This window comes from Scyliorhinus torazame, chromosome 5 (assembly GCF_047496885.1).
Source record: "Scyliorhinus torazame isolate Kashiwa2021f chromosome 5, sScyTor2.1, whole genome shotgun sequence".
In the NCBI taxonomy this organism is placed as follows: Eukaryota; Metazoa; Chordata; class Chondrichthyes; order Carcharhiniformes; family Scyliorhinidae; genus Scyliorhinus; species Scyliorhinus torazame.
Window position 1 is genome coordinate 318,843,631 of NC_092711.1, and position 23,830 is coordinate 318,867,460.

General features: G+C 48.7%; 1 protein-coding gene across 9 annotated transcripts in view; it reads left to right on the top strand.

Moving 5' to 3' along the window:
- LOC140421308 (uncharacterized) overlaps positions 1 to 23,830 on the top strand; it is an 834,768-nt gene that overhangs the window by 338,169 nt on the left and 472,769 nt on the right. For all 9 annotated transcript variants that reach the window (XM_072505936.1, XM_072505941.1, XM_072505940.1 and 6 more), the window contains exons 22-25: positions 1,920 to 1,961; positions 3,260 to 3,301; positions 6,148 to 6,189; positions 8,065 to 8,106. In XM_072505936.1, coding sequence (XP_072362037.1) covers positions 1,920 to 1,961; positions 3,260 to 3,301; positions 6,148 to 6,189; positions 8,065 to 8,106 — 168 coding nt within the window. The remainder of the gene's footprint in view (positions 1 to 1,919; positions 1,962 to 3,259; positions 3,302 to 6,147; positions 6,190 to 8,064; positions 8,107 to 23,830) is intronic.

A 23,830-nucleotide genomic window follows, 5' to 3' on the forward strand; every position in this document is an offset into this window, starting at 1 on the left:
CAGACACCCAGTGAGTTGACCTGTGGCTCCCGTCCCTTAAAAGGGACAGCTGCCCACTCAGAGGGCTGGCAGTTCAGCCGGGCCAATGGGAGTGGTGGTCAGTGCAGGATTGTACTGGGAAGAAGAGGACATCACAGAAGTAGCTCATTCGGCCCACAAGATAACCGGGTTCCCGAGATGCTGGGACCAGTCAGGCAGACATACATCTTGTAACTTGTAACAAAATCATCTGTTGTTTCAATAAATATGGTTTTGTGAAGGGGAGGTCGTGTCTCACTAACTTGAGAGAGTTTATCGAGGAGGTCACAAAGATGATTCATGCAGGTAGGGCAGTGGATGTTGTCTATCTGGACTTCAGTAAGGCCTTTGACAAGGTCCCTCATGGTAGACTAGTACAAAAGATGAAGTCACACGGGATCAGGGGTGAGCTGGCAAGGTGGATACAGAACTGGCTAGGTCATAGAAGGCATAGAGTAGCAATGGAAGGATGCTTTTCTAATTGGAGGGCCGTGACCAGTGGTTACATAGATTACATAGAACATACAGTGCAGAAGGAGGCCATTCGGCCCATCGAGTCTGCACCGACCCACATTAATCCCTCACTTCCACCTTATCCCCGCAACCCAATAACCCCTCCCAACCCTTATGGACACTACGGGTAATTTAGCATGGCCAATCCACCTAACCTGCACGTCTTTGGACTGTGGGAGGAAACCGGAGCACCCGGAGGAAACCCACACGGACACGGGGAGAACGTGCAAACTCCGCACAGACAGTGACCCAGTGGGGAATCGAACCTGGGACCCTGGCGCTGTGAAGCCACAGTGCTAATCACTTGTGCTACCGTGCTGCCCCAAGGTGGCCCCAGGTGGTGTTCCGCAGGGATCAGTGCTGGGACCTTTGTTGTTTGTAGTATATATAAATGATTTGTAGGAAAATGTAACTGGTCTGATTAGTATGTTTGCAGACAACATAAAGGTTAGTTGAATTGCGGATAGCGATGAGGACTGTCAGAGGATACAGCAGGATTTAGATTGTTTGGAGACTTGGGCGGAGAGATGGCAGACGGAGTTTAATCCGGACAAATGTGAGGTAATGCATTTTGGAAGGTCTAATGCAGGTAGGGAATATACAGTGAATGGTAGAACCCTCAAGAGTATTGAAAGTCAGAGAGATCTAGGAGTACAGGTCCACAGGTCACTGAAAGGGGCAACACAGGTGGAGAAGGTAGTCAAGAAGGCATACGGCATGCTTGCCTTCATTGGCCGGGGCATTGAGTATCAGAATTGGCAAGTCATGTTGCAGCTGTATAGAACCTTAGTTAGGCCACACTTGGAGTATAGTGTTCAATTCTGGTCTCCACACTCCCAGAAGGATGTGGAGGCTTTAGAGAGGGTGCAGAAGAGATTTACCAGAATGTTGCCTGGTATGGAGGGCATTAGCTATGAGGAGCGGTTGAATAAACTCGGTTTGTTCTCACTGGAACGACAGAGGTTGAGTGGCGACCTGATAGAGGTCTACAAAATTATGAGTGGCATAGACAGAGTGGATAGACAGAGGCTTTTCCCCAGGGTAGAGGGGCCAATTACTAGGGGGCATAGGTTTAAGGTGCGAGGGACAAGGTTTAGAGTAGATGTACGAGGAAAGTTTTTTACACAGAGGGTAGGGGTGCCTGGAACTCGCTGCTGGAGGAGGTGGTGGAAGCAGGGACGATAGTGACATTTAAGGGGCATCTTGACAAATACATGAATAGGATGGGAATAGAGGGATACGGACCCATGAAGGGTAGAAAATTGAAGTTTCGTTGGGCAGCATGGTCGGCACTGGCTTGGAGGGCCGAAGGGCCTGTCCCTGTGCTGTACTTTTCTTTGTTCTTTGTTTGTTCTTTGTTTATTCCAATTATTCTTCAATTCCTGCAGAATTACATGAGACAGAAAAGACAGAATATGTAAGAATTCCAGGTAAACATTCCGTTCTTTTCTTTTTAGTTAATTAGTGAGATGTGGGCGTCGCTGACGAGGGCTGAATTTGTTGCTGATCCCTAACTGCCCTTGTCAAGGGGGTGTTGAGCTGAGTTCTGAAACCTTTGTCAGTCCATGTGGTGTAGGTACACCCACAGTGCTGTTAGGGAGGGAGTTCCAGGATTATGACCCAGTGACAGTGAAGGAACGGTGACTATATTTCCAAGTCAGGATGGTGAGTTACTTGGAGGGGAACCTCCAGGTGGTGGTGTTGCTCTTGACGGCTGGAATGGGAGCAGACGTGGGTTTGGACGATTCTGCCGAAGGAACCTTGGTGGGTTATAGACTCAGAGAGTTTTTACAACCCAGAAAGACGCCCTACGGCCCTTAGTGGCGATCAAACACCTGCAGTGTATCTTGTCGGCGATACACACTGCTGCCACTTTCGTCGATGGTGGAGAGAGTGAATGTGGATGGGGTGATGGGCACAACGCGTAATCCCGATGCTTCTGCAGGGAGCCTCTCCGATGCTTGTTGGGAGGGTCAGCCTGATGCTTGGTGGGCATTCGCCTGATGCTTTGGGGGGGGGCATGGGGTGGAAAATTTCCTTGTTAATGGATATCCGGGACAACCAATCAAGATGGCACCTTAATCTCTTCCATGCCTCACCCTACCAGACTGACAGCAAAAATCATGCCCCCAGATTTCTCTGTGTCACAAGGTTCAAGCTTCAATTCAGAGACATGTGCACAACACTGTAACATTGATGGGTTTTGTATCTGACGTTGTGTCACAGATGTTTACCCTGTAAATACCGAGCATGCTGCCACCTACAGGTACAGAGGACACTGCAGGTAGATGGTGGAGCTGCTAAAACGAGTTTTCCCATTGGCAGAGGCTGTCACAGAGGAATCTCAATGTAATTTCAGATAGAAAGTTACAACCCAAACAATGGGCTGAGAGCTGTGGTGACGACCCTGCCTTGGCTGTTTTTACAAGACCCCCCGGCTGCATTTTGTGGCAGTCAGACACCCAGTGAGTTGACCTGTGGCTCGAGTCCCTTAAAAGGGACTGCTGACCACTCAGAGGGCTGGCAGTTCAGCCGGGCCAATGGGAGTGGTGGTCAGTGCAGGATTGTACTGGGAAGAAGAGGACATCGCAGAAGTAGCTCATTCGGCCAACAAGATAACCGGGTTCTCGAGATGCTGGGACCAGTCAGGCAGACCAATATCTTGTAACTTGTAACAAAATCATCTGTTGTTTCAATAAATATTCCAATTATTCTTCAATTCCTGCAGCATTACATGAGACAGAAAAGACAGAATATGTAAAAATTCCAGGTAAACATTCCGTTCTTTTCTTTTTAATTAATTAGTGGGATGTGGGCGTCGCTGACGAGGGCAGAATTTGTTGCTGATCCCTAACTGCCCTTGTCAAGGGGGTGGTGAGCTGAGTTCTTAAACCTTTGTCAATCCATGTGGTGTAGGTACACCCACAGTGCTGTTAGGGAGGGAGTTCCAGGATTATGACCCAGTGACAGTGAAGGAACGGGGACTATATTTCCAAGTCAGGATGGTGAGTTACTTGGAGGGGAACCTCCAGGTGGTGGTGTTGCTCTTGACGGCTGGAATGGGAGCAGACGTGGGTTTGGACGATTCTGCCGAAGGAACCTTGGTGGGTTATAGACTCAGAGAGTTTTTACAACCCAGAAAGAGGCCCCACGGCACATAGTGGCCATCAAACACCTGAAGTGCATCTTGTAGGCGATACACACTGCTGCCACTTTCGTCGATGGTGGAGAGACTGAATGTGGATGGGGTGATGGGCACAACGGGTCATCTTGATGCTTCTGCAGGGAGCCCCTCCGATACTTGTTGGGAGGGTCAGCCTGATGCTTGGTGGGCATTCGCCTGATGCTTTGTGGGGGGGGGGGGGAGCATGAGGTGGGAAAGTTCCTTGTTAATGGATATCCGGGACAACCAATCAAGGTGGCACCTTAATCTCTTCCATGCCTCAACCTACCAGACTAACAGCAAAAATCAGGCCCCCAGATTTCTCTGTGGCACAAGGTTCAAGCCTCACTCCAGACACTTGAGCACAACACTGTAACATTGATGGGTTTTGTATCTGACATGTCACAGATGTTTACCCTGTAAATACCGAGCATGCTGCCACCTACAGGTACAGAGGACACTGCAGGTAGATGGTGGAGCTGCTAAAATAAGTTTTCCCATTGCAGAGGCTGTCACAGAGGAATCTCAGTGTAATTTCAGGTAGAAAGTTACAACCCAAACAATGGGCTGAGAGCTGTGGTGACGACCCTGCCTTGGCCGTTTTTACAAGACCCCCGGCTGCATTTTGTGGCAGTCAGACACCCAGTGAGTTGACTTGTCACTCCCGTCCCTCAAAAGGGACTGCTGACCACTCAGAGGGCTGGCAGTTCAGCCGGGCCAATGGGAGTGGTGGTCAGTGCAGGATTGTACTGGGAAGAAGAGGACATCACAGAAGTAGCTCATTCGGCCAACAAGATAACCGGGTTCTCGAGATGCTGGGACCAGTCAGGCAGACCAACATCTTGGACGATTTTGCCGAAGGAACCTTGGTCGGTTATAGACTCAGAGAGTTTTTACAACCCAGAAAGAGGCCCTACGGCCCATAGTGGCCAACAAACACCTGCAGTGCATCTTGTAGGCGATACACACAGCTGCCACTTTCGTCGATGGTGGAGAGACTGAATGTGGATGGGGTGATGGGCACAACGGGTAATCCTGATGCTTCTGCAGGGAGCCCCTCCGATACTTGTTGGGAGGGTCAGCCTGATGCTTGGTGGGCATTCGCCTGATGCTTTGGGAGTGGGGGGGGTGGGGGTGCATGGGGTGGGAAAGTTCCTTGTTAATGGATATCCGGGACAACCTATCAAGATGGCACCTTAATCTCTTCCATGCCTCAACCTACCAGACTGACAGCAAAACTCAGGCCCCCAGATTTCTCTGTGGCACAAGGTTCAAGCCTCACTCCAGACACTTGAGCACAACACTGTAACATTGATGGATTTTGTATCTGACGTTATGTCACAGATGTTTACGCTGTAAATACCGAGCATGCTGCCACCTACAGGTACAGAGAACACTGCAGGTAGATGGTGGAGCTGCTAAAATGAGTTTTCCCAAAGGCAGAGGCTGTCACAGAGGAATCTCAGTGTAATTTCAGGTAGAAAGTTACAACCCAAACAATGGGCTGAGAGCTGTGGTGACGACGCTGCTTTGGCCATTTTTACAAGACCCCCGGCTGCATTTTGTGGCAGTCAGACACCCAGTGATTTGACCTGTGGCTCCCGTCCCTTAAAAGGGACTGCTGACCATTCAGAGGACTGGCAGTTCAGCCGGGCCAATGGGAGTGGTGGTCAGTGCAGGATTGTACTGGGAAGAAGAGGACATCGCAGAAGTAGCTCATTCGGCCAACAAGATAACCGGGTTCTCGAGATGCTGGGACCAGTCAGGCAGACCAACATCTTGGAACTTGTAACAGAAGCCCGCCTAAAAATAACGATACCCCTAGCGCCGCGGATCACTTGTTGGCCTGGGATAGCCGACTCCGGTCGGTGAGGAGTGCCTCCCGATACTTGACTGGAGCGCGTAAGGATGGGTGCCGCCTCTCTCTATATACGCACACAATGTTCATGGGGAACCTGGTGCTAAAATATTCGCAGACGACCTGATTCTGGCTCAGGGTTTCGTACGTAGCAGAGCAGCTATCTCGCTGCGATCTATTGAAAGTCAGGGCAGCACGGTAGCATTGTGGATAGCACAAATGCTTCACAACTCCAGGGTCCCAGGTTCGATTCCGGCTTGGGTCGCTGTCTGTGCGGAGTCTGCACATCCTCCCCATGTGTGCGTGGGTTTCCTCCGGGTGCTCTGGTTTCCTCCCACAGTCCAAAGATGTGCAGGTTAGGTGAATTGGCCATGCTAAATTGCCCATAGTGTCCAAAATTGCCCTTAGTGTTGGGTGGGGTTACTGGGTTATGGGGATAGGGTGGAGCTGTGGACCTTGGGTAGGGTGCTCTTTCCAAGAGCCGGTGCAGACTTGATGGGCCGAATGGCCTTCTTCTGCACTGTAAAATTCTATGATTCCATGAAAATCATCTGTTGTTTCAATAAATATTCCAATTGTTCTTCAATTCCTGCAGGATTAGTTGAGGTAGAAGAGCCAGGACCTGTACAAGTACCAGGTAAGCATTCAGTTCTTGTCTTTCTAAATCATTTGCGGGATGAACCATCCCTAACTGCCCTTGTCAAGGGGGTGGTGAGCTGAGTTCTTAAACATTTGTCAATCCATGTGGTGTAGGTACACCCACAGTGCTCTTAGGGAGGGAGTTCCAGGATTATGACCCAGTGACAGTGAAGGAACGGTGACTATATTTCCAAGTCAGGATGGTGAGTTACTTGGAGGGGAACCTCCAGGTGGTGGTGTTGCTCTTGACGGATGGAATGGGAGCAGACGTGGGTTTGGACGATTCTGCCGAAGGAACCTTGGTGGGTTATAGACTCAGAGAGTTTTTACAATCCAGAAAGAGGCCCTACCGCCCATAGTGGCCATCAAACACCTGCAGTGCATCTTGTAGGCGATACACACTGCTGCCACTTTCGTCGATGGTGGAGAGAGTGAATGTGGATGGGGTGATGGGCACAACGGGTCATCTTGATGCTTCTGCAGGGAGCCCCTCCGATACTTGTTGGGAGGGTCAGCCTGATGCTTGGTGGGCATTCGCCTGATGCTTTGGGGGGGGGCATGAGGTGGGAAAGTTCCTTGTTAATGGATATCCGGGACAACCAATCCAGATGGCATCTTAATCTCTTCCATGCCTCAACCTACCAGACTGACAGCAAAAATCAGGCCCCCAGATTTCTCTGTGTCACAAGGTTCAAGCCTCACTCCAGACACTTGAGCACAACACTGTAACATTGATGGGATTTGTATCTGACGTTATGTCACAGATTTTTACGCTGTAAACACCGAGCATGCTGCCACCTACAGGTACAGAGAACACTGCAGGTAGATGGTGGAACTGCTAAAATGAGTTTTCCCATTGGCAGAGGCTTTCACAGAGGAATCTCAGTGTAATTTCAGGTAGAAAGTTACAACCCAAACAATGGGCTGAGAGCTGTGGTGACGACGCTGCCTTGGCCGTTTTTACAAGACCCCCGGCTGCATTTTGTGGCAGTCAGACACCCAGTGAGTTGACCTGTGGCTCCCGTCCCGTAAAAGGGACTGCTGACCACTCAGAGGACTGGCAGTTCAGCCGGGACAATGGGAGTGGTGGTCAGTGCAGGAGTGTACTGGGAAGAAGAGGACATCGCAGAAGTAGCTCATTCGGCCAACAAGATAACCGGGTTCTCGAGATGCTGGGACCAGTCAGGCAGACCAACATCTTGGAACTTGTAACAGAATCCCGCCTAAAAATAATGATACCCCTAGCGCCGCGGATCACTTGTTGGCCTGGGATAGCCGACTCCGGTCGGTGAGGAGTGCCACCCGATACTTGACTGGAGCGCGTCCGGATGGGTGCCGCCTCTCTCTATATACGCACACAATGTTCATGGGGAACCTGGTGCTAAAATATTCGCAGACGACCTGATTCTGGCTCAGGGTTTCGTACGTAGCAGAGCAGCTATCTCGCTGCGATTAATTGAAAGTCAGGTCAGCACGGTAGCATTGTGGATAGCACAAATGCTTCACAGCTCCAGGGTCCCAGGTTCGATTCCGGCTTGGGTCACTGTCTGTGCGGAGTCTGCACATCCTCCCCGTGTGTGCGTGGGTTTCCTCCGGGTGCTCTGGTTTCCTCCCACGGTCCAAAGATGTGCAGGTTAGGTGAATTGGCCATGCTAAATTGCCCATAGTGTCCAAAATTGCCCTTAGTGTTGGGTGGGGTTACTGGGTTATGGGGATAGGGTGGAGCTGTGGACCTTGGGTAGGGTGCTCTTTCCAAGAGCCGGTGCAGACTTGATGGGCCGAATGGCCTCCTTCTGCACTGTAAAATTCTATGATTCCATGAAAATCATCTGTTGTTTCAATAAATATTACAATTGTTCTTCAATTCCTGCAGGATTAGTTGAGGTAGAAGAGCCAGGACCTGTACAAGTACCTGGTAAACATTCAGTTCTTGTCTTTCTAAATCATTTGCGGGATGAACCATCCCTAACTGCCCTTGTCAAGGGGGTGGTGAGCTGAGTTCTTAAACATTTGTCAATCCATGTGGTGTAGGTACACTCACAGTGCTGTTAGGGAGGGAGTTCCAGGATTATGACCCAGTGACAGTGAAGGAACGGTGACTATATTTCCAAGTCAGGAAGGTGAGTTACTTGGAGGGGAACCTCCAGGTGGTGGTGTTGCTCTTGAGGGCTGGAATGGGAGCAGACGTGGGTTTGGACGATTCTGCCGAAGGAACCTTGGTGGGTTATAGACTCAGAGAGTTTTTACAATCCAGAAAGAGGCCCTACCGCCCATAGTGGCCATCAAACACCTGCAGTGCATCTTGTAGGCGATACACACTGCTGCCACTTTCGTCGATGGTGGAGAGAGTGAATGTGGATGGGGTGATGGGCACAACGGGTCATCTTGATGCTTCTGCAGGGAGCCCCTCCGATACTTGTTGGGAGGGTCAGCCTGATGCTTGGTGGGCATTCGCCTGATGCTTTAGGGGGGTGGGGGGGGGGGGGGGGGGGGTGCATGAGGTGGGAAAGTTCCTTGTTAATGGATATCCGGGACAACCAATCAAGATGGCACCTTAATCTCTTCCATGCCTCAACCTACCAGACTGACAGCAAAAATCAGACCCCCAGATTTCTCTGTGTCACAAGGTTCAAGCCTCACTCCAGACACTTGAGCACAACAGTGTAACATTGATGGGTTTTGTATCTGACGTTATGTCACAGATGTTTACGCTGTAAACACCGAGCATGCTGCCACCTTCAGGTACAGAGAACACTGAAGGTAGATGGTGGAGCTGCTAAAATGAGTTTTCGAAAGGCAGAGGCTGTCACAGAGGAATCTCAATGTAATTTCAGGTAGAAAGTTACAACCCAAACAATGGGCTGAGAGCTGTGGTGACGACCCTGCCTTGGCCATTTTTACAAGACCCCCGGCTGCATTTTGTGGCAGTCAGACACCCAGTGAGTTGACCTGTGGCTCCCGTCCCTTAAAAGGGACAGCTGACCACTCAGAGGGCTGGCAGTTCAGCCGGGCCAATGGGAGTGGTGGTCAGTGCAGGATTGTACTGGGAAGAAGAGGACATCACAGAAGTAGCTCATTCGGCCAACAAGATAACCGGGTTCTCGAGATGCTGGGACCAGTCAGGCAGACCAACATCTTGTAACTTGTAACAGAATCCCGCCTAAAAATAACGATACCCCTAGCGCCGCGGATCACTTGTTGGCCTGGGATAGCCGACTCCGGTCGGTGAGGAGTGCCACCCGACACTTGACTGGAGAGCGGCCGGATGGGCGCCGCCTCTCTCTATATACGCACACAATGTTCATGGGGAACCTGGTGCTAAAATATTCGCAGACGACCTGATTCTGGCTCAGGGTTTCGTACGTAGCAGAGCAACTATCTCGCTGCGATCTATTAAAAGTCAGGGCAGCACGGTAGCATTGTGGATAGCACAAATGCTTCACAGCTCCAGGGTCCCAGGTTCGATTCCGGCTTGGGTCACTGTCTGTGCGGAGTCTGCACATCCTCCCCGTTTGTGCGTGGGTTTCCTCCGGGTGCTCTGGTTTCCTCCCACAGTCCAAAGATGTGCAGGTTAGGTGGATTGGCCGTGCTAAATTGCCCATAGTGTCCAAAATTGCCCTTAGTGTTGGGTGGGGTTACTGGGTTATGGGGATAGGGTGGAGCTGTGGACCTTGGGTAGGGTGCTCTTTCCAAGAGCCGGTGCAGACTTGATGGGCCCAATGGCCTCCTTCTGCACTGTAAAATTCAATGATTCCATGAAAATCATCTGTTGTTTCAATAAATATTCCAATTGTTCTTCAATTCCTGCAGGATTAGTTGAGGTAGAAGAGCGAGGACCTGTACAAGTACCAGGTAAACATTCAGTTCTTGTCTTTCTAAATCATTTGCGGGATGAACCATCCCTAACTGCCCTTGTCAAGGGGGTGGTGAGCTGAGTTCTTCAACATATGTCAATCCATGTGGTGTAGGTACACCCACAGTGCTGTTAGGGAGGGAGTTCCAGGATTATGACCCAGTGACAGTGAAGGAACGGTGACTATATTTCCAAGTCAGGATGGTGAGTTACTTGGAGGGGAACCTCCAGGTGGTGGTGTTGCTCTTGACGGCTGGAATGGGAGCAGACGTGGGTTTGGACGATTCTGCCGAAGGAACCTTGGTGGGTTATAGACTCAGAGAGTTTTTACAACCCAGAAAGAGGCCCTACGGCCCATAGTGGCCATCAAACACCTGCAGTGTATCTGGTCGGCGATACACACTGCAGCCACTTTCGTCGATGGTGGAGAGAGTGAATGTGGATGGGGTGATGGGCACAACGTGTAATCCTGATGCTTCTGCAGGGAGCCCCTCCGATACTTGTTGGGAGGGTCAGCCTGATGCTTGGTGGGCATTCGCCTGATGCTTTGGGGGGGGGGGGGTGCATGGGGTGGGAAAGTTCCTTGTTAATGGATATCCGGGACAACCTATCAAGATGGCACCTTAATCTCTTCCATGCCTCAACCTACCAGACTGACAGCAAAAATCAGGCCCCCAGATTTCTCTGTGGCACAAGGTTCAAGCCTCACTCCAGACACTTGAGCACAACACTGTAACATTGATGGGTTTTGTATCTAACGTTATGTCACAGATGTTTACGCTGTAAATACCGAGCATGCTGCCACCTACAGGTACAGAGAACACTGCAGGTAGATGGTGGAGCTGCTAAAATGAGTTTTCCCAAAGGCAGAGGCTGTCACAGAGGAATCTCAGTGTAATTTCAGGTAGAAAGTTACAAACCAAACAATGGGCTGAGAGCTGTGGTGACGACCCTGCCTTGGCCATTTTTACATGACCCCCGGCTGCATTTTGTGGCAGTCAGACACCCAGTGAGTTGACTTGTCACTCCCGCCCCTCAAAAGGGACTGCTGACCACTCAGAGGGCTGGCAGTTCAGCCGGGCCAATGGGAGTGGTGGTCAGTGCAGGATTGTACTGGGAAGAAGAGGACATCGCAGAAGTAGCTCATTCGGCCAACAAGATAACCGGGTTCTCGAGATGCTGGGACCAGTCAGGCAGACCAACATCTTGTAACTTGTAACAGAATCCCGCCTAAAAATAACGATACCCCTAGCGCCGCGGATCACTTGTTGGCCTGGGATAGCCGACTCCGGTCGGTGAGGAGTGCCACCCGATACTCGACTGGAGCGCGGCCGGATGGGCGCCGCCTCTCTCTATATACGCACACAATGTTCATGGGGAACCTGGTGCTAAAATATTCGCAGACGACCTGATTCTGGCTCAGGGTTTCGTACGTAGCAGAGCAGCTATCTCGCTGCGACCTATTAAAAGTCAGGGCAGCACGGTAGCATTGTGGATAGCACGAATGCTTCACAGCTCCAGGGTCCCAGGTTCGATTCCGGCTTGGGTCACTGTCTGTGCGGAGTCTGCACATCCTCCCCGTGTGTGCGTGGGTTTCCTCCGGGTGCTCTGGTTTCCTCCCACAGTCCAAAGATGTGCAGGTTAGGTGGATTGGCCGTGCTAAATTGCCCATAGTGTCCAAAATTGCCCTTAGTGTTGGGTGGGGTTACTGGGTTATGGGGATAGGGTGGAGCTGTGGACCTTGGTTAGGGTGCTCTTTCCAAGAGCCGGTGCAGACTTGATGGGCCCAATGGCCTCCTTCTGCACTGTAAAATTCAATGATTCCATGAAAATCATCTGTTGTTTCAATAAATATTCCAATTGTTCTTCAATTCCTGCAGGATTAGTTGAGGTAGAAGAGCGAGGACCTGTACAAGTACCAGGTAAACATTCAGTTCTTGTCTTTCTAAATCATTTGCGGGATGAACCATCCCTAACTGCCCTTGTCAAGGGGATGGTGAGCTGAGTTCTTAAACATTTGTCAATCCATGTGGTGTAGGTACACCCACAGTGCTCTTAGGGAGGGAGTTCCAGGATTATGACCCAGTGACAGTGAAGGATCGGTGACTATATTTCCAAGTCAGGATGGTGAGTTACTTGGAGGGGAACCTCCAGGTGGTGGTGTTGCTCTTGACGGCTGGAATGGGAGCAGACGTGGGTTTGGACGACTCTGCCCAAGGAACTTTGTTGGGTTATAGACTCAGAGTGTTTTTACAACCCAGAAAGAGGCCCTACGGCCCATAGTGGCCATCAAACACCTGCAGTGTATCTTGTCGGCGATACACACTGCTGCCACTTTCGTCGATGGTGGAGAGAGTGAATGTGGATGGGCTGATGGGCACAACGGGTCATCCTGATGCTTCTGCAGGGAGCCCCTCCAATACTTGTTGGGAGGGTCAGCCTGATGCTTGGTGGGCATTCGCCTGATGCTTTGGGGGGGGCGGGGGGGGGGGGGGCGGGGTGGTGGGTGCATGGGGTGGGAAAGTTCCTTGTTAATGGATATCCGGGACAACCTATCAAGATGGCACCTTAATCTCTTCCATGCCTCAACCTACCAGACTGACAGCAAGAATCAGGCCCCCAGATTTCTCTGTGTCACAAGGTTCAAGTCTCACTCCAGACACTTGAGCACAACACTGTGACATTGATGGGTTTTGTATCTGACGTTGTGTCACAGATGTTTACGCTGTAAATACCGAGCATGCTGCCACCTACAGGTACAGAGAACACTGCAGGTAGATGGTGGAGCTGCTAAAATGAGTTTTCCCATTGGCAGAGGCTGTCACAGAGGAATCTCAGTGTAATTTCAGGTAGAAAGTTACAACACAAACAATGGGCTGAGAGCTGTGGTGACGACGCTGCTTTGGCCGTTTTTACAAGACCCCCGGCTGCATTTTGTGGCAGTCAGACACCCAGTGAGTTGACCTGTGGCTCCCGTCCCTTAAAAGGGACTGCTGACCACTCAGAGGGCTGGCAGTTCGCCGGGCCAATGGGAGTGGTGGTCAGTGCAGGATTGTATTGGGAAGAAGAGGACATCACAGAAGTAGCTCATTCGGCCAACAAGATAACCGGGTTCTCGAGATGCTGGGACCAGTCAGGCAGACCAACATCTTGTAACTTGTAACAGAATCCCGCCTAAAAATAACGATACTCCTAGCGCCGCGCATCACTTGTTGGCCTGGGATAGCCGACTCCGGTCGGTGAGGAGTGCCACCCGACACTTGACTGGAGCGTGGCCGGATGGGCGCCGCCTCTCTCTATATACGCACACAATGTTCATGGGGAACCTGGTGCTAAAATATTCGCAGACGACCTGATTCTGGCTCAGGGTTTCGTACGTAGCAGAGCAGCTATCTCGCTGCGATCTATTAAAAGTCAGGGCAGCACGGTAGCATTGTGGATAGCACGAATGCTTCACAGCTCCAGGGTCCCAGGTTCGATTCCGGCTTGGGTCACTGTCTGTGCGGAGTCTGCACATCCTCCCCGTGTGTGCGTGGGTTTCCTCCGGGTGCTCTGGTTTCCTCCCGCAGTCCAAAGATGTGCAGGTTAGGTGGATTGGCCGTGCTAAATTGCCCATAGTGTCCAAAATTGCCCTTAGTGTTGGGTGGGGTTACTGGGTTATGGGGATAGGGTGGAGCTGTGGACCTTGGGTAGGGTGCTCTTTCCAAGAGCCGGTGCAGACTTGATGGGCCCAATGGCCTCCTTCTGCACTGTAAAATTCTACGATTCCATGAAAATCATCTGTTGTTTCAATAAATATTCCAATTGTTCTTCAATTCCTGCAGGATTAGTTGAGGTAGAAGAGCGAGGACCTGTACAAGTACCAGGTAAACATTCAGTTCTTGTCTTTCTAAATCATTTGCGGGATGAACCATCCCGAACTGCCCTTGTCAAGGGGGTGGTGAGCTGAGTTCTTAAACATTTGTCAATCCATGTGGTGTAGGTACGCCCACAGTGCTGTTAGGGAGGGAATTCCAGGATTATGACCCAGTGACAGTGAAGGATCGGTGACTATATTTCCAAGTCAGGATGGTGAGTTACTTGGAGGGGAACCTCCAGGTGGTGGTGTTGCTCTTGACGGCTGGAATGGGAGCAGACGTGGGTTTGGACGATTCTGCCTAAGGAACCTTGGTGGGTTATAGACTCAGAGAGTTTTTACAACCCAGAAAGAGGCCCTACGGCCCATAGTGGCCATCAAACACCTGCAGTGTATCTGGTCGGCGATACACACTGCTGCCACTTTCGTCGATGGTGGAGAGAGTGAATGTGGATGGGCTGATGGGCACAACGGGTCATCCTGATGCTTCTGCAGGGAGCCCCTCCAATACTTGTTGGGAGGGTCAGCCTGATGCTTGGTGGGCATTCGCCTGATGCTTTGGGGGGGGCGGGGGGGGGGGGGGGGGGGGGTGGGTGCATGGGGTGGGAAAGTTCCTTGTTAATGGATATCCGGGACAACCTATCAAGATGGCACCTTTATCTCTTCCATGCCTCAACCTACCAGACTGACAGCAAGAATCAGGCCCCCAGATTTCTCTGTGTCACAAGGTTCAAACCTCACTCCAGACACTTGAGCACAACACTGTAACATTGATGGGTTTTGTATCTAACGTTATGTCACAGATGTTTACGCTGTAAATACCGAGCATGCTGCCACCTACAGGTACAGAGAACACTGCAGGTAGATGGTGGAGCTGCTAAAATTAGTTTTCCCAAAGGCAGAGGCTGTCACAGAGGAATCTCAGTGTAATTTCAGGTAGAAAGTTACAACCCAAACAATGGGCTGAGAGCTGTGGTGACGACCCTGCCTTGGCCATTTTTACAAGACCCCCGGCTGCATTTTGTGGCAGTCAGACACCCAGTGAGTTGACTTGTCACTCCCGTCCCTCAAAAGGGACTGCTGACCACTCAGAGGGCTGGCAGTTCAGCCGGGCCAATGGGAGTGGTGGTCAGTGCAGGATTGTACTGGGAAGAAGAGGACATCGCAGAAGTAGCTCATTCGGCCAACAAGATAACCGGGTTCTCGAGATGCTGGGACCAATCAGGCAGACCAACATCTTGTAACTTGTAACAGAATCCCGCCTAAAAATAACGATACCCCTAGCGCCGCGGATCACTTGTTGGCCTGGGATAGCCGACTCCAGTCGGTGAGGAGTGCCACCCGATACTTGACTGGAGCGCGGCCGGATGGGCGACGCCTCTCTCTATATACGCACACAATTTTCATGGGGAACCTGGTGCTAAAATATTCGCAGACGACCTGATTCTGGCTCAGGGTTTCGTACGTAGCAGAGCAGCTATCTCGCTGCGATCTATTAAAAGTCAGGGCAGCACGGTAGCATTGTGGATAGCACGAATGCTTCACAGCTCCAGGGTCCCAGGTTCGATTCCGGCTTGGGTCACTGTCTGTGCGGAGTCTGCACATCCTCCCCGTGTGTGCGTGGGTTTCCTCCGGGTGCTCTGGTTTCCTCCCACAGTCCAAAGATGTGCAGGTTAGGTGGATTGGCGTGCTAAATTGCCCATAGTGTCCAAAATTGCCCTTAGTGTTGGGTGGGGTTACTGGGTTATGGGGATAGGGTGGAGCTGTGGACCTTGGGTAGGGTGCTCTTTCCAAGAGCCGGTGCAGACTTGATGGCCGAATGGCCTCCTTCTGCCCTGTAAATTCTATGATTCCATGAAAATCATCTGTTGTTTCAATAAATATTCCAATTGTTCTTCAATTCCTGCAGGATTAGTTGAGGTAGAAGAGCGAGGACCTGTACAAGTACCAGGTAAACATTCAGTTCTTGTCTTTCTAAATCATTTGCGGGATGAACCATCCCTAACTGCCCTTGTCAAGGGGATGGTGAGCTGAGTTCTTAAACATTTGTCAATCCATGTGGTGTAGGTACACCCACAGTGCTGTTAGGGAGGGAGTTCCAGGATTATGACCCAGTGACAGTGAAGGATCGGTGACTATATTTCCAAGTCAGGATGGTGAGTTACTTGGAGGGGAACCTCCAGGTGGTGGTGTTGCTCTTGACGGCTGGAATGGGAGCAGACGTGGGTTTGGACGATTCTGCCTAAGGAACCTTGGTGGGTTATAGACTCAGAGTGTTTTTACAACCCAGAAAGAGGCCCTACGGCCCATAGTGGGCATCAAACACCTGCAGTGTATCTTGTCGGCGATACACACTGCTGCCACTTTCGTCGATGGTGGAGAGAGTGAATGTGGATGGGCTGATGGGCACAACGGGTCATCCTGATGCTTCTGCAGGGAGCCCCTCCAATACTTGTTGGGAGGGTCAGCCTGATGCTTGGTGGGCATTCGCCTGATGCTTTGGGGGGGGGGCGGGGGGGGGGGGGGCGGGTGGTGGGTGCATGGGGTGGGTAAGTTCCTTGTTAATGGATATCCGGGACAACCTATCAAGATGGCACCTTAATCTCTTCCATGCCTCAACCTACCAGACTGACAGCAAGAATCAGGCCCCCAGATTTCTCTGTGTCACAAGGTTCAAGTCTCACTCCAGACACTTGAGCACAACACTGTAACATTGATGGGTTTTGTATCTGTCGTTGTGTCACAGATGTTTACGCTGTAAATACCGAGCATGCTGCCACCTACAGGTACAGAGAACACTGCAGGTAGATGGTGGAGCTGCTAAAATGAGTTTTCCCAAAGGCAGAGGCTGTCACAGAGGAATCTCAATGTAATTTCAGGTAAAAAGTTACACCCCAAACAATGGGCTGAGAGCTGTGGTTACGACCCTGCCTTGGCTGTTTTTACAAGACCCCCGGCTGCATTTTGTGGCAGTCAGACACCCAGTGAGTTGACCTGTGGCTCCCGTCCCTTAAAAGGGACTGCTGACCACTCAGAGGGCTGGCAGTTCAGCCGGGCCAATGGGAGTGGTGGTCAGTGCAGGATTGTATTGGGAAGAAGAGGACATCACAGAAGTAGCTCATTCGGCCAACAAGATAACCGGGTTCTCGAGATGCTGGGAAACCAGTCAGGCAGACAAACATCTTGGGACTTGGAACAGAATCCCGCCTAAAAATAACGATACCCCTAGCGCCGCGGATCACTTGTTGGCCTGGGATAGCCGACTCCGGTCGGTGAGGAGTGCCACCCGACACTTGACTGGAGCGCGGCCGGATGGGCGCCGCCTCTCTCTATATACGCACACAATGTACATGGGGAACCTGGTGCTAAAATATTCGCAGACGACCTGATTCTGGCTCAGGGTTTCGTACGTAGCAGAGCAGCTATCTCGCTGCGATCTATTGAAAGTCAGGGCAGCACGGTAGCATTGTGGATAGCACAAATGCTTCACAGCTCCAGGGTCCCAGGTTCGATTCCGGCTTGGGTCACTGTCTGTGCGGAGTCTGCACATCCTCCCCGTGTGTGCATGGGTTTCCTCCGGGTGCTCCGGTTTCCTCCCACAGTCCAAAGATGTGCGGGTTAGGTGAATTGGCCTTGCAAAATTGCCCTTAGTGTTGGGTGGGGTTACTGGGTTATGGGGATAGGGTGGAGCTGTGGACCTTGGGTAGGGTGCTCTTCCCAAGAGCCGGTGCAGACTTGATGGGCCGAATGGCCTCCTTCTGCACTGTAAAATTCTATGATTCCATGAAAATCATCTGTTGTTTCAATAAATATTCCAATTGTTCTTCAATTCCTGCAGGATTAGTTGAGGTAGAAGAGCGAGGACCTGTACAAGTACCAGGTAAACATTCAGTTCTTGTCTTTCTAAATCATTTGCGGGATGAACCATCCCTAATAGCCCTTGTCAAGGGGGTGGTGAGCTGAGTTCTTAAACCTTTGTCAGTCCATGTGGTATATGTCTACCCACAGTGCTGTTAGGGAGGGAGTTCCAGGATCATGACCCAGTGACAGTGAAGGAACGGTGACTATATTTCCAAGTCAGGATGGTGAGTTACTTGGAGGGAACTTCCAGGTGGTGGTGTTGCTCTTGACGGCTGGAATGGGAGCAGACGTGGGTTTGGACGATTCTGCCGAAGGAACCTTGGTGGGTTATAGACTCAGAGAGTTTTTACAACCCAGAAAGAGGCCCTACCGCCCATAGTGGCCATCAAACACCTGCAGTGCATCTTTTAGGCGATACACACTGCTGCCACTTTCGTCGATGGTGGAGAGAGTGAATGTGGATGGGGTGCGAGGCACAGCGGGTCATCCCATTGGTTCAAAGGGCATCTCCCCCGAATCTTGTGGGGAGACTCAGCCTGATGCTTGGTGGGCATTCGCCTGATGCTTTGGGGGAGCTTGCCCCAATACCATTTAAGGGGATGAGCGTATGGATGCTTTTGTGGTGATTCCCCAAGTTCTTGAGGGGGTGGGCTGGGAAGCGTACTTGTTAATGGATTTCTGGGACCGCCTATCAATATGGCAACCTAATCTCTTCCATGCCCCAACCTACCAGAGCGACGGCGAAAGCCAAGCCCTCAGATTTCTTGTGCACAGAGTGCACTAAAATCTGGAGAGAAAACTGGGCTGTGCGGCTCATGAGCTACACGCCGGTATCCCTGCCTCAGCCTCCGCTGTGTACACTGAGGGGAAGATTCCACCTTTTCTGTCATCCAGCTTCCTCTCAAATACATCTGTGCAGGGGCACCACATTGGCGCAGTGGTTAGCACTGCTGCCTCACGGCACCGAGGACCCGGGTGCCGGGACACTGTCCCATGTGGAGTTTGCACTTTCTCCTCATGTCTGCATGTGTCTCACCCCCACAACCCAAAAATGTGCGGGGTAATTTGAAAAAAATTGATTGGGCACTTAAAAATGTTACACCAGCTTTCCCTCAAATACATCTGTGGTATTTGTCTCCTGTGGTACGAGTTCCACATTCCAACCACACTTTGGATAAATACGTCTTTCCTGAATTCACTACATCTTAAATAAACATTGGATCTCTTAACACCCCTTACTTCAAAGAAAATATTGCAACAGTAAATAATTCCTTCAAATGTTCCTTCAAACCTCCAAGAGACTGAACACCTTTAAACAAAATCACATCAGGTTAAAGGCTTTACGTTAAATCACCCAAATGATCCAGAGATGGTCTTTTATGGCAGACATCACAGCAAATCCAGCTCACATCAAAACACAGACACACACCAGCTCTTTTCAAAACTGAAACTAAAACCTGCACGACTAAACTGCAAAATGGCTGACCTGACCCACTCTCTGACATCACTGTTTTCTTAAAGGTACATTGCTTAACATCCATGTCTTAAAAGTACTCTCACATGACACCTCCCCCCAAGAAAAAATAACCCATCAACTTCAAGATGGTTTCATTTTTCACTTTTGCACTGTCCACTAAGAAATGCACAGAGTAAATATATATATATTCATTTAAAGAAAACAGCAAACTCAAACAGGTATAATAATATAGTCATAAGAACATAAGAACTAGGAACAGGAGTAGGCCATCTGGCCCCTCGAGCCTGCTCCGCCATTCAATGAGATCATGGCTGATCTTTGTGGACTCAGCTCCACTCTCCGGCCCGTACACCATATCCCCGAATCCCTTTATTCTTTAGAAAGGTATCTATCTTTTTCTTAAAAATGTTTAAAGAAGGAGCCGCAACTGCTTCGCTGGGCAAGGAATTCCAGAGATTCACAACCCTTTGGGTGAAGAAGTTCCTTCTAAACTCGGTCCTAAATCTACTTCCCCTTATTTTGAGGCTCTGCCCCCTAGTTCTGCTTTCCCCAACCAGTGGAAACAACCTGCCCACATCTATCCTATCTATTCCCTTCATAATTTTATATGTTTCAATAAGATCCCCCCGCATCCTTCTAAACTCCAATGAGTACAGTCCCAGTCTACTCAACCTCTCATCATAATCTAATCCCCTCAACTCTGGGATCAACCGAGTGAATCTCCTCTGCACTCCCTCCAGTGCCAATATGTCCTTTCTCAGGTAAGGAGACCAAAACTGAACACAATACTCCAGATGTGGCCTCACCAGCACCTTATACAATTGCAGCATTTTTCTTTGTTCTTCTTCCTCTAACCAAAATCCTTCTTGATTGACTGTCTCTTTGAACAAAGTCTCTGCACGATCCATCCATTCCTCTACTCCTCAGTATTTCTCTTTAGAATCAGATACTTTAGTTCAATCTGACCACAGAGCCCCTTGCAATTCTCCAATACAGGTACATTGGTGATCACAGCTTTCAGGCAGTCAAATGCCTGTTGAAAGTCCGCTGTCCATTGAAATTTTTAAAGGTTTCTTTCGCAAGACCATCAGTGGAGTAATCACGCCACAAAACCTTTGCACAACTGTTCGATCAAATCCACTCATGCGAAGAAATCGCATTATTTCCCTTCGTCTTGAGGGTATCGGAAACTCCGCAAGGAAAGTGATTCGGGCTTCTCCAAATTCACTTTCGGCTAGGTTTATCACCAAACCCGCCTCCTGAAGTCGATCGAAGAACTCCATACGATGTTTTAAATGTTCTTTCCATGTCTGGAAGTTGGAAATAAAAGCAGATTGTCCCACTTTCTCAATGCAATCCTTCAAATGTGGGATCGGATAAGAGTCCGTTCTTGTAACTGTATTCACCTTTCGATAGTCCACACACAACCATTGGGTACCATCTGGTTCAGGTACCATCACTATGGGTGAGCTCCATTGGCTGCAACCCACTTCAATTATGTCATTTTTCAGCATACTCTCAATCTCTCTGTTAACCTGTGCCAATTTTAAAGGATTAAGTCTGTATGGATGTTGTTTGCTAGGAACAGCATTTCCCACATCTACATCATGTATAGCCATATTAGTACTTCCCAATTTATCTCTACAAACTTGCCCATGTGATATCAATAACTCTTTCAGGTCAGTTTGTTTTTCCTCTGGAAGGTAGCTTAACAATACATCCCAATTTTTTAAAACATCCTCATTTTCCAATTTAATTTGAGGTATGTTAAATTCACAGTCATCTGGATATGGTTCGTCACTTTGAGATAGAATCATTAAAAGCTCCTTTTTCTCTCCTTCCCTTTCAAAGTACCTTTTAAGCATATTCACATGACACACTCGGTGAGTCTTCCTTCTATCTGGTGTTTTTACCACATAATTCACCTCACTTAATTTCCTTTCGATCTGATAAATTCCACAAAACTTAGCTTTTAAATGTTCACCTACCACTGGTAACAACACTAAAACTTTATCCCCACTGGCTAATCTACGAACTTTGGATTTCTTGTCCGCTACCCATTTCATCACATTTTGTGCAACTTTCAAATGTTGTCCAGCCAATTCACCTGCTCTATTTAATCGTTCCCTAAAATTTGAGACGTAATCCAATAGTGTAATTTCCGATTTCTCACCCACAAATTTTTCCTGAATCAATTTAAGTGGTCCTCTTACCTCATGACCAAAAATTTGTTCAAAAGGACTAAATTTGGTTGACTCAGTAGGTGCATCCCTAATTGCAAACAATACGAATGGGATTCCTGTCTCACAATCTTCTGGATAATCTTGACAATACGCCCTCAACATTGTCTTTAATGTCTGATGCCACCTTTCTAACGCTCCCTGCGATTCTGGATGGTATGCAGTTGATTTAAATTGTTTTATTCCTACACTAACCATAACTTCTTTGAATAACTTTGAAGTAAAATTCTTTGCTTGACCCGATTGAATTTCTGTGGGTAGTCCATATCTAGTAAAGAATTTAAGTAACTCCTCCACAATCCTTTTAGCTGTAATATTACGTACTGGAATGGCCTCTGGAAACCTTGTAGACACGTCCATTATAGTCAAAAGATATTGATTCCCACTTTTTGTTTTAGGAAGCGGTCCTACACAATCGATTGGGATCCTTGTAAAAGGTTCCTCAAATGCTGGAATGGGTATTAAGGGCGCTGGTTTTATCACTGCTTGAGGTTTCCCTATCACTTGATATGTGTGACATGATTGACAAAAGTTAACTACATCTTTTTGTAGTCCAGGCCAATAAAAATGTTTCTGGATTTTAGCTTGAGTTTTCCTTATTCCCAAATGACCTCCCACTGGTACCTCATGTGCAACTCGCAACACCTCCTTTCTATACTCTACCGGCAATACTACTTGATGAACTTCTGCCCACTTTTCATCCACCTGCATATTTACAGGTCTCCATTTTCTCATCAAGACGTCATTTTTACGATAATAACACTCTGGTATACTCTCAAATTCCTCTTCCGCATATGCTTTCTGATATATCCATTTTATTTCTACATCTTTCTGTTGTAACTCCGCCAATTTTCCTGAACTAAAAATATCCGCCTCATCCTCCACCTGTTCTTGTTCTTTTTCAACCATCTGATCAAAAATCGTTTCTGATAATTGCACTTCAACTTCATCTTCACACTTTGATTTCTCCTCTTGTCTTAACCTATGACTTTGCGACCTTGTTACTACACAATCTGGAAAACTCCCAGGATATTCGTCCTTCAACCCTTCAGTTGACTGATTTTCCACTGGCTTACCAACCACAGTAGGCATCCCTCCCACCTGCGATCCAGCTATATCATTACCCAAGATAAACTGTATTCCTGGACAAGATAGTTTATCTATTACTCCTACTACCACATCACCACTCTTCACTGGACTTTCCAACCTCACCTGATATAATGGAATGCTACTCCTCTCACCCTGAATTCCACATATCACCACCTTTTCTGGCAACATTCTTCCCAAACTACATAATTCCTCATCTCTTACCATTAAAGATTGACTAGCCCCTGTATCTCTTAAAATTGTGACTTCTTTACCTGCTCCTCCTGATACACATGAGTAAACTTTACCCACACAAGTAAATTCTTTAAATACATCTGGCACCTTCTTAACAATTACTTCTTGAACAGGCTGTACAATCGTTTGCACCTCCTTCGCTTCCCTTGGGCTTTCCTTTACCACTCGAACAAATCCCACTGTCGTATCCTGTTTTACAGTGAAAACATCTGAAACTTTTCATTTCTTTTCCACCCTCCTGGATTTCTTTTTTAATCTGAGGTACACTCTCTTTATTGTCTCCCATCAGATCACCTTTACCTTTACCACTTGAGTATTTTTCATGTCCCTAATTTCTATGCCTCACCGGCTGAAACTGATGTCGGAAACCAATCTTTGATTTATGAACTAATTCATAATCATCTGCCATTTCTGCTGCTAATCTCGCAGTTTTAACCCTCTGTTCTACCACATGAGTTCTCACTACATCAGGAATTGAATTTTTAAACTCCTCTAAAAGTATAATTTCTCTGAGAGCTTCATACGTTTGGTCTATTTTCAAAGCCCTTATCAACCTATCAAAATTACTCTGTTTGAGCCTTTCAAACTCCATGTATGTTTGACCAAATTCTTTCCTTAAATTTCTAAACCTTTGTCTGTAAGCTTCAAGCACTAACTAGCTCATATGCACTTAAGATGAATTTCTTCACCTCCTCATACGTCTAAGATACGTCTTCCGGTCGTGATGCAAACACGTCACTAGCTCTACCTACCAGCTTTGTTTGAATCAGTAATACCCACATGTCCTGTGGCCATTTCATTTGTTTAGCTACCTTCTCAAATGAAATGAAAAAGGTTTCCACTTCCTTCTCGTCAAGCCTTGGCAATGTTTGGACATATTTAAATAGATTCCCACCAAGCCTTCGACTATGATGCTCTTTCTCACTATCCTCATCACTATCATCCAACTGTACGTTTCCCTTTATGTCTGCCAATTTTAACTGATTGTCATGTTTCATGGCCATTTTCTGA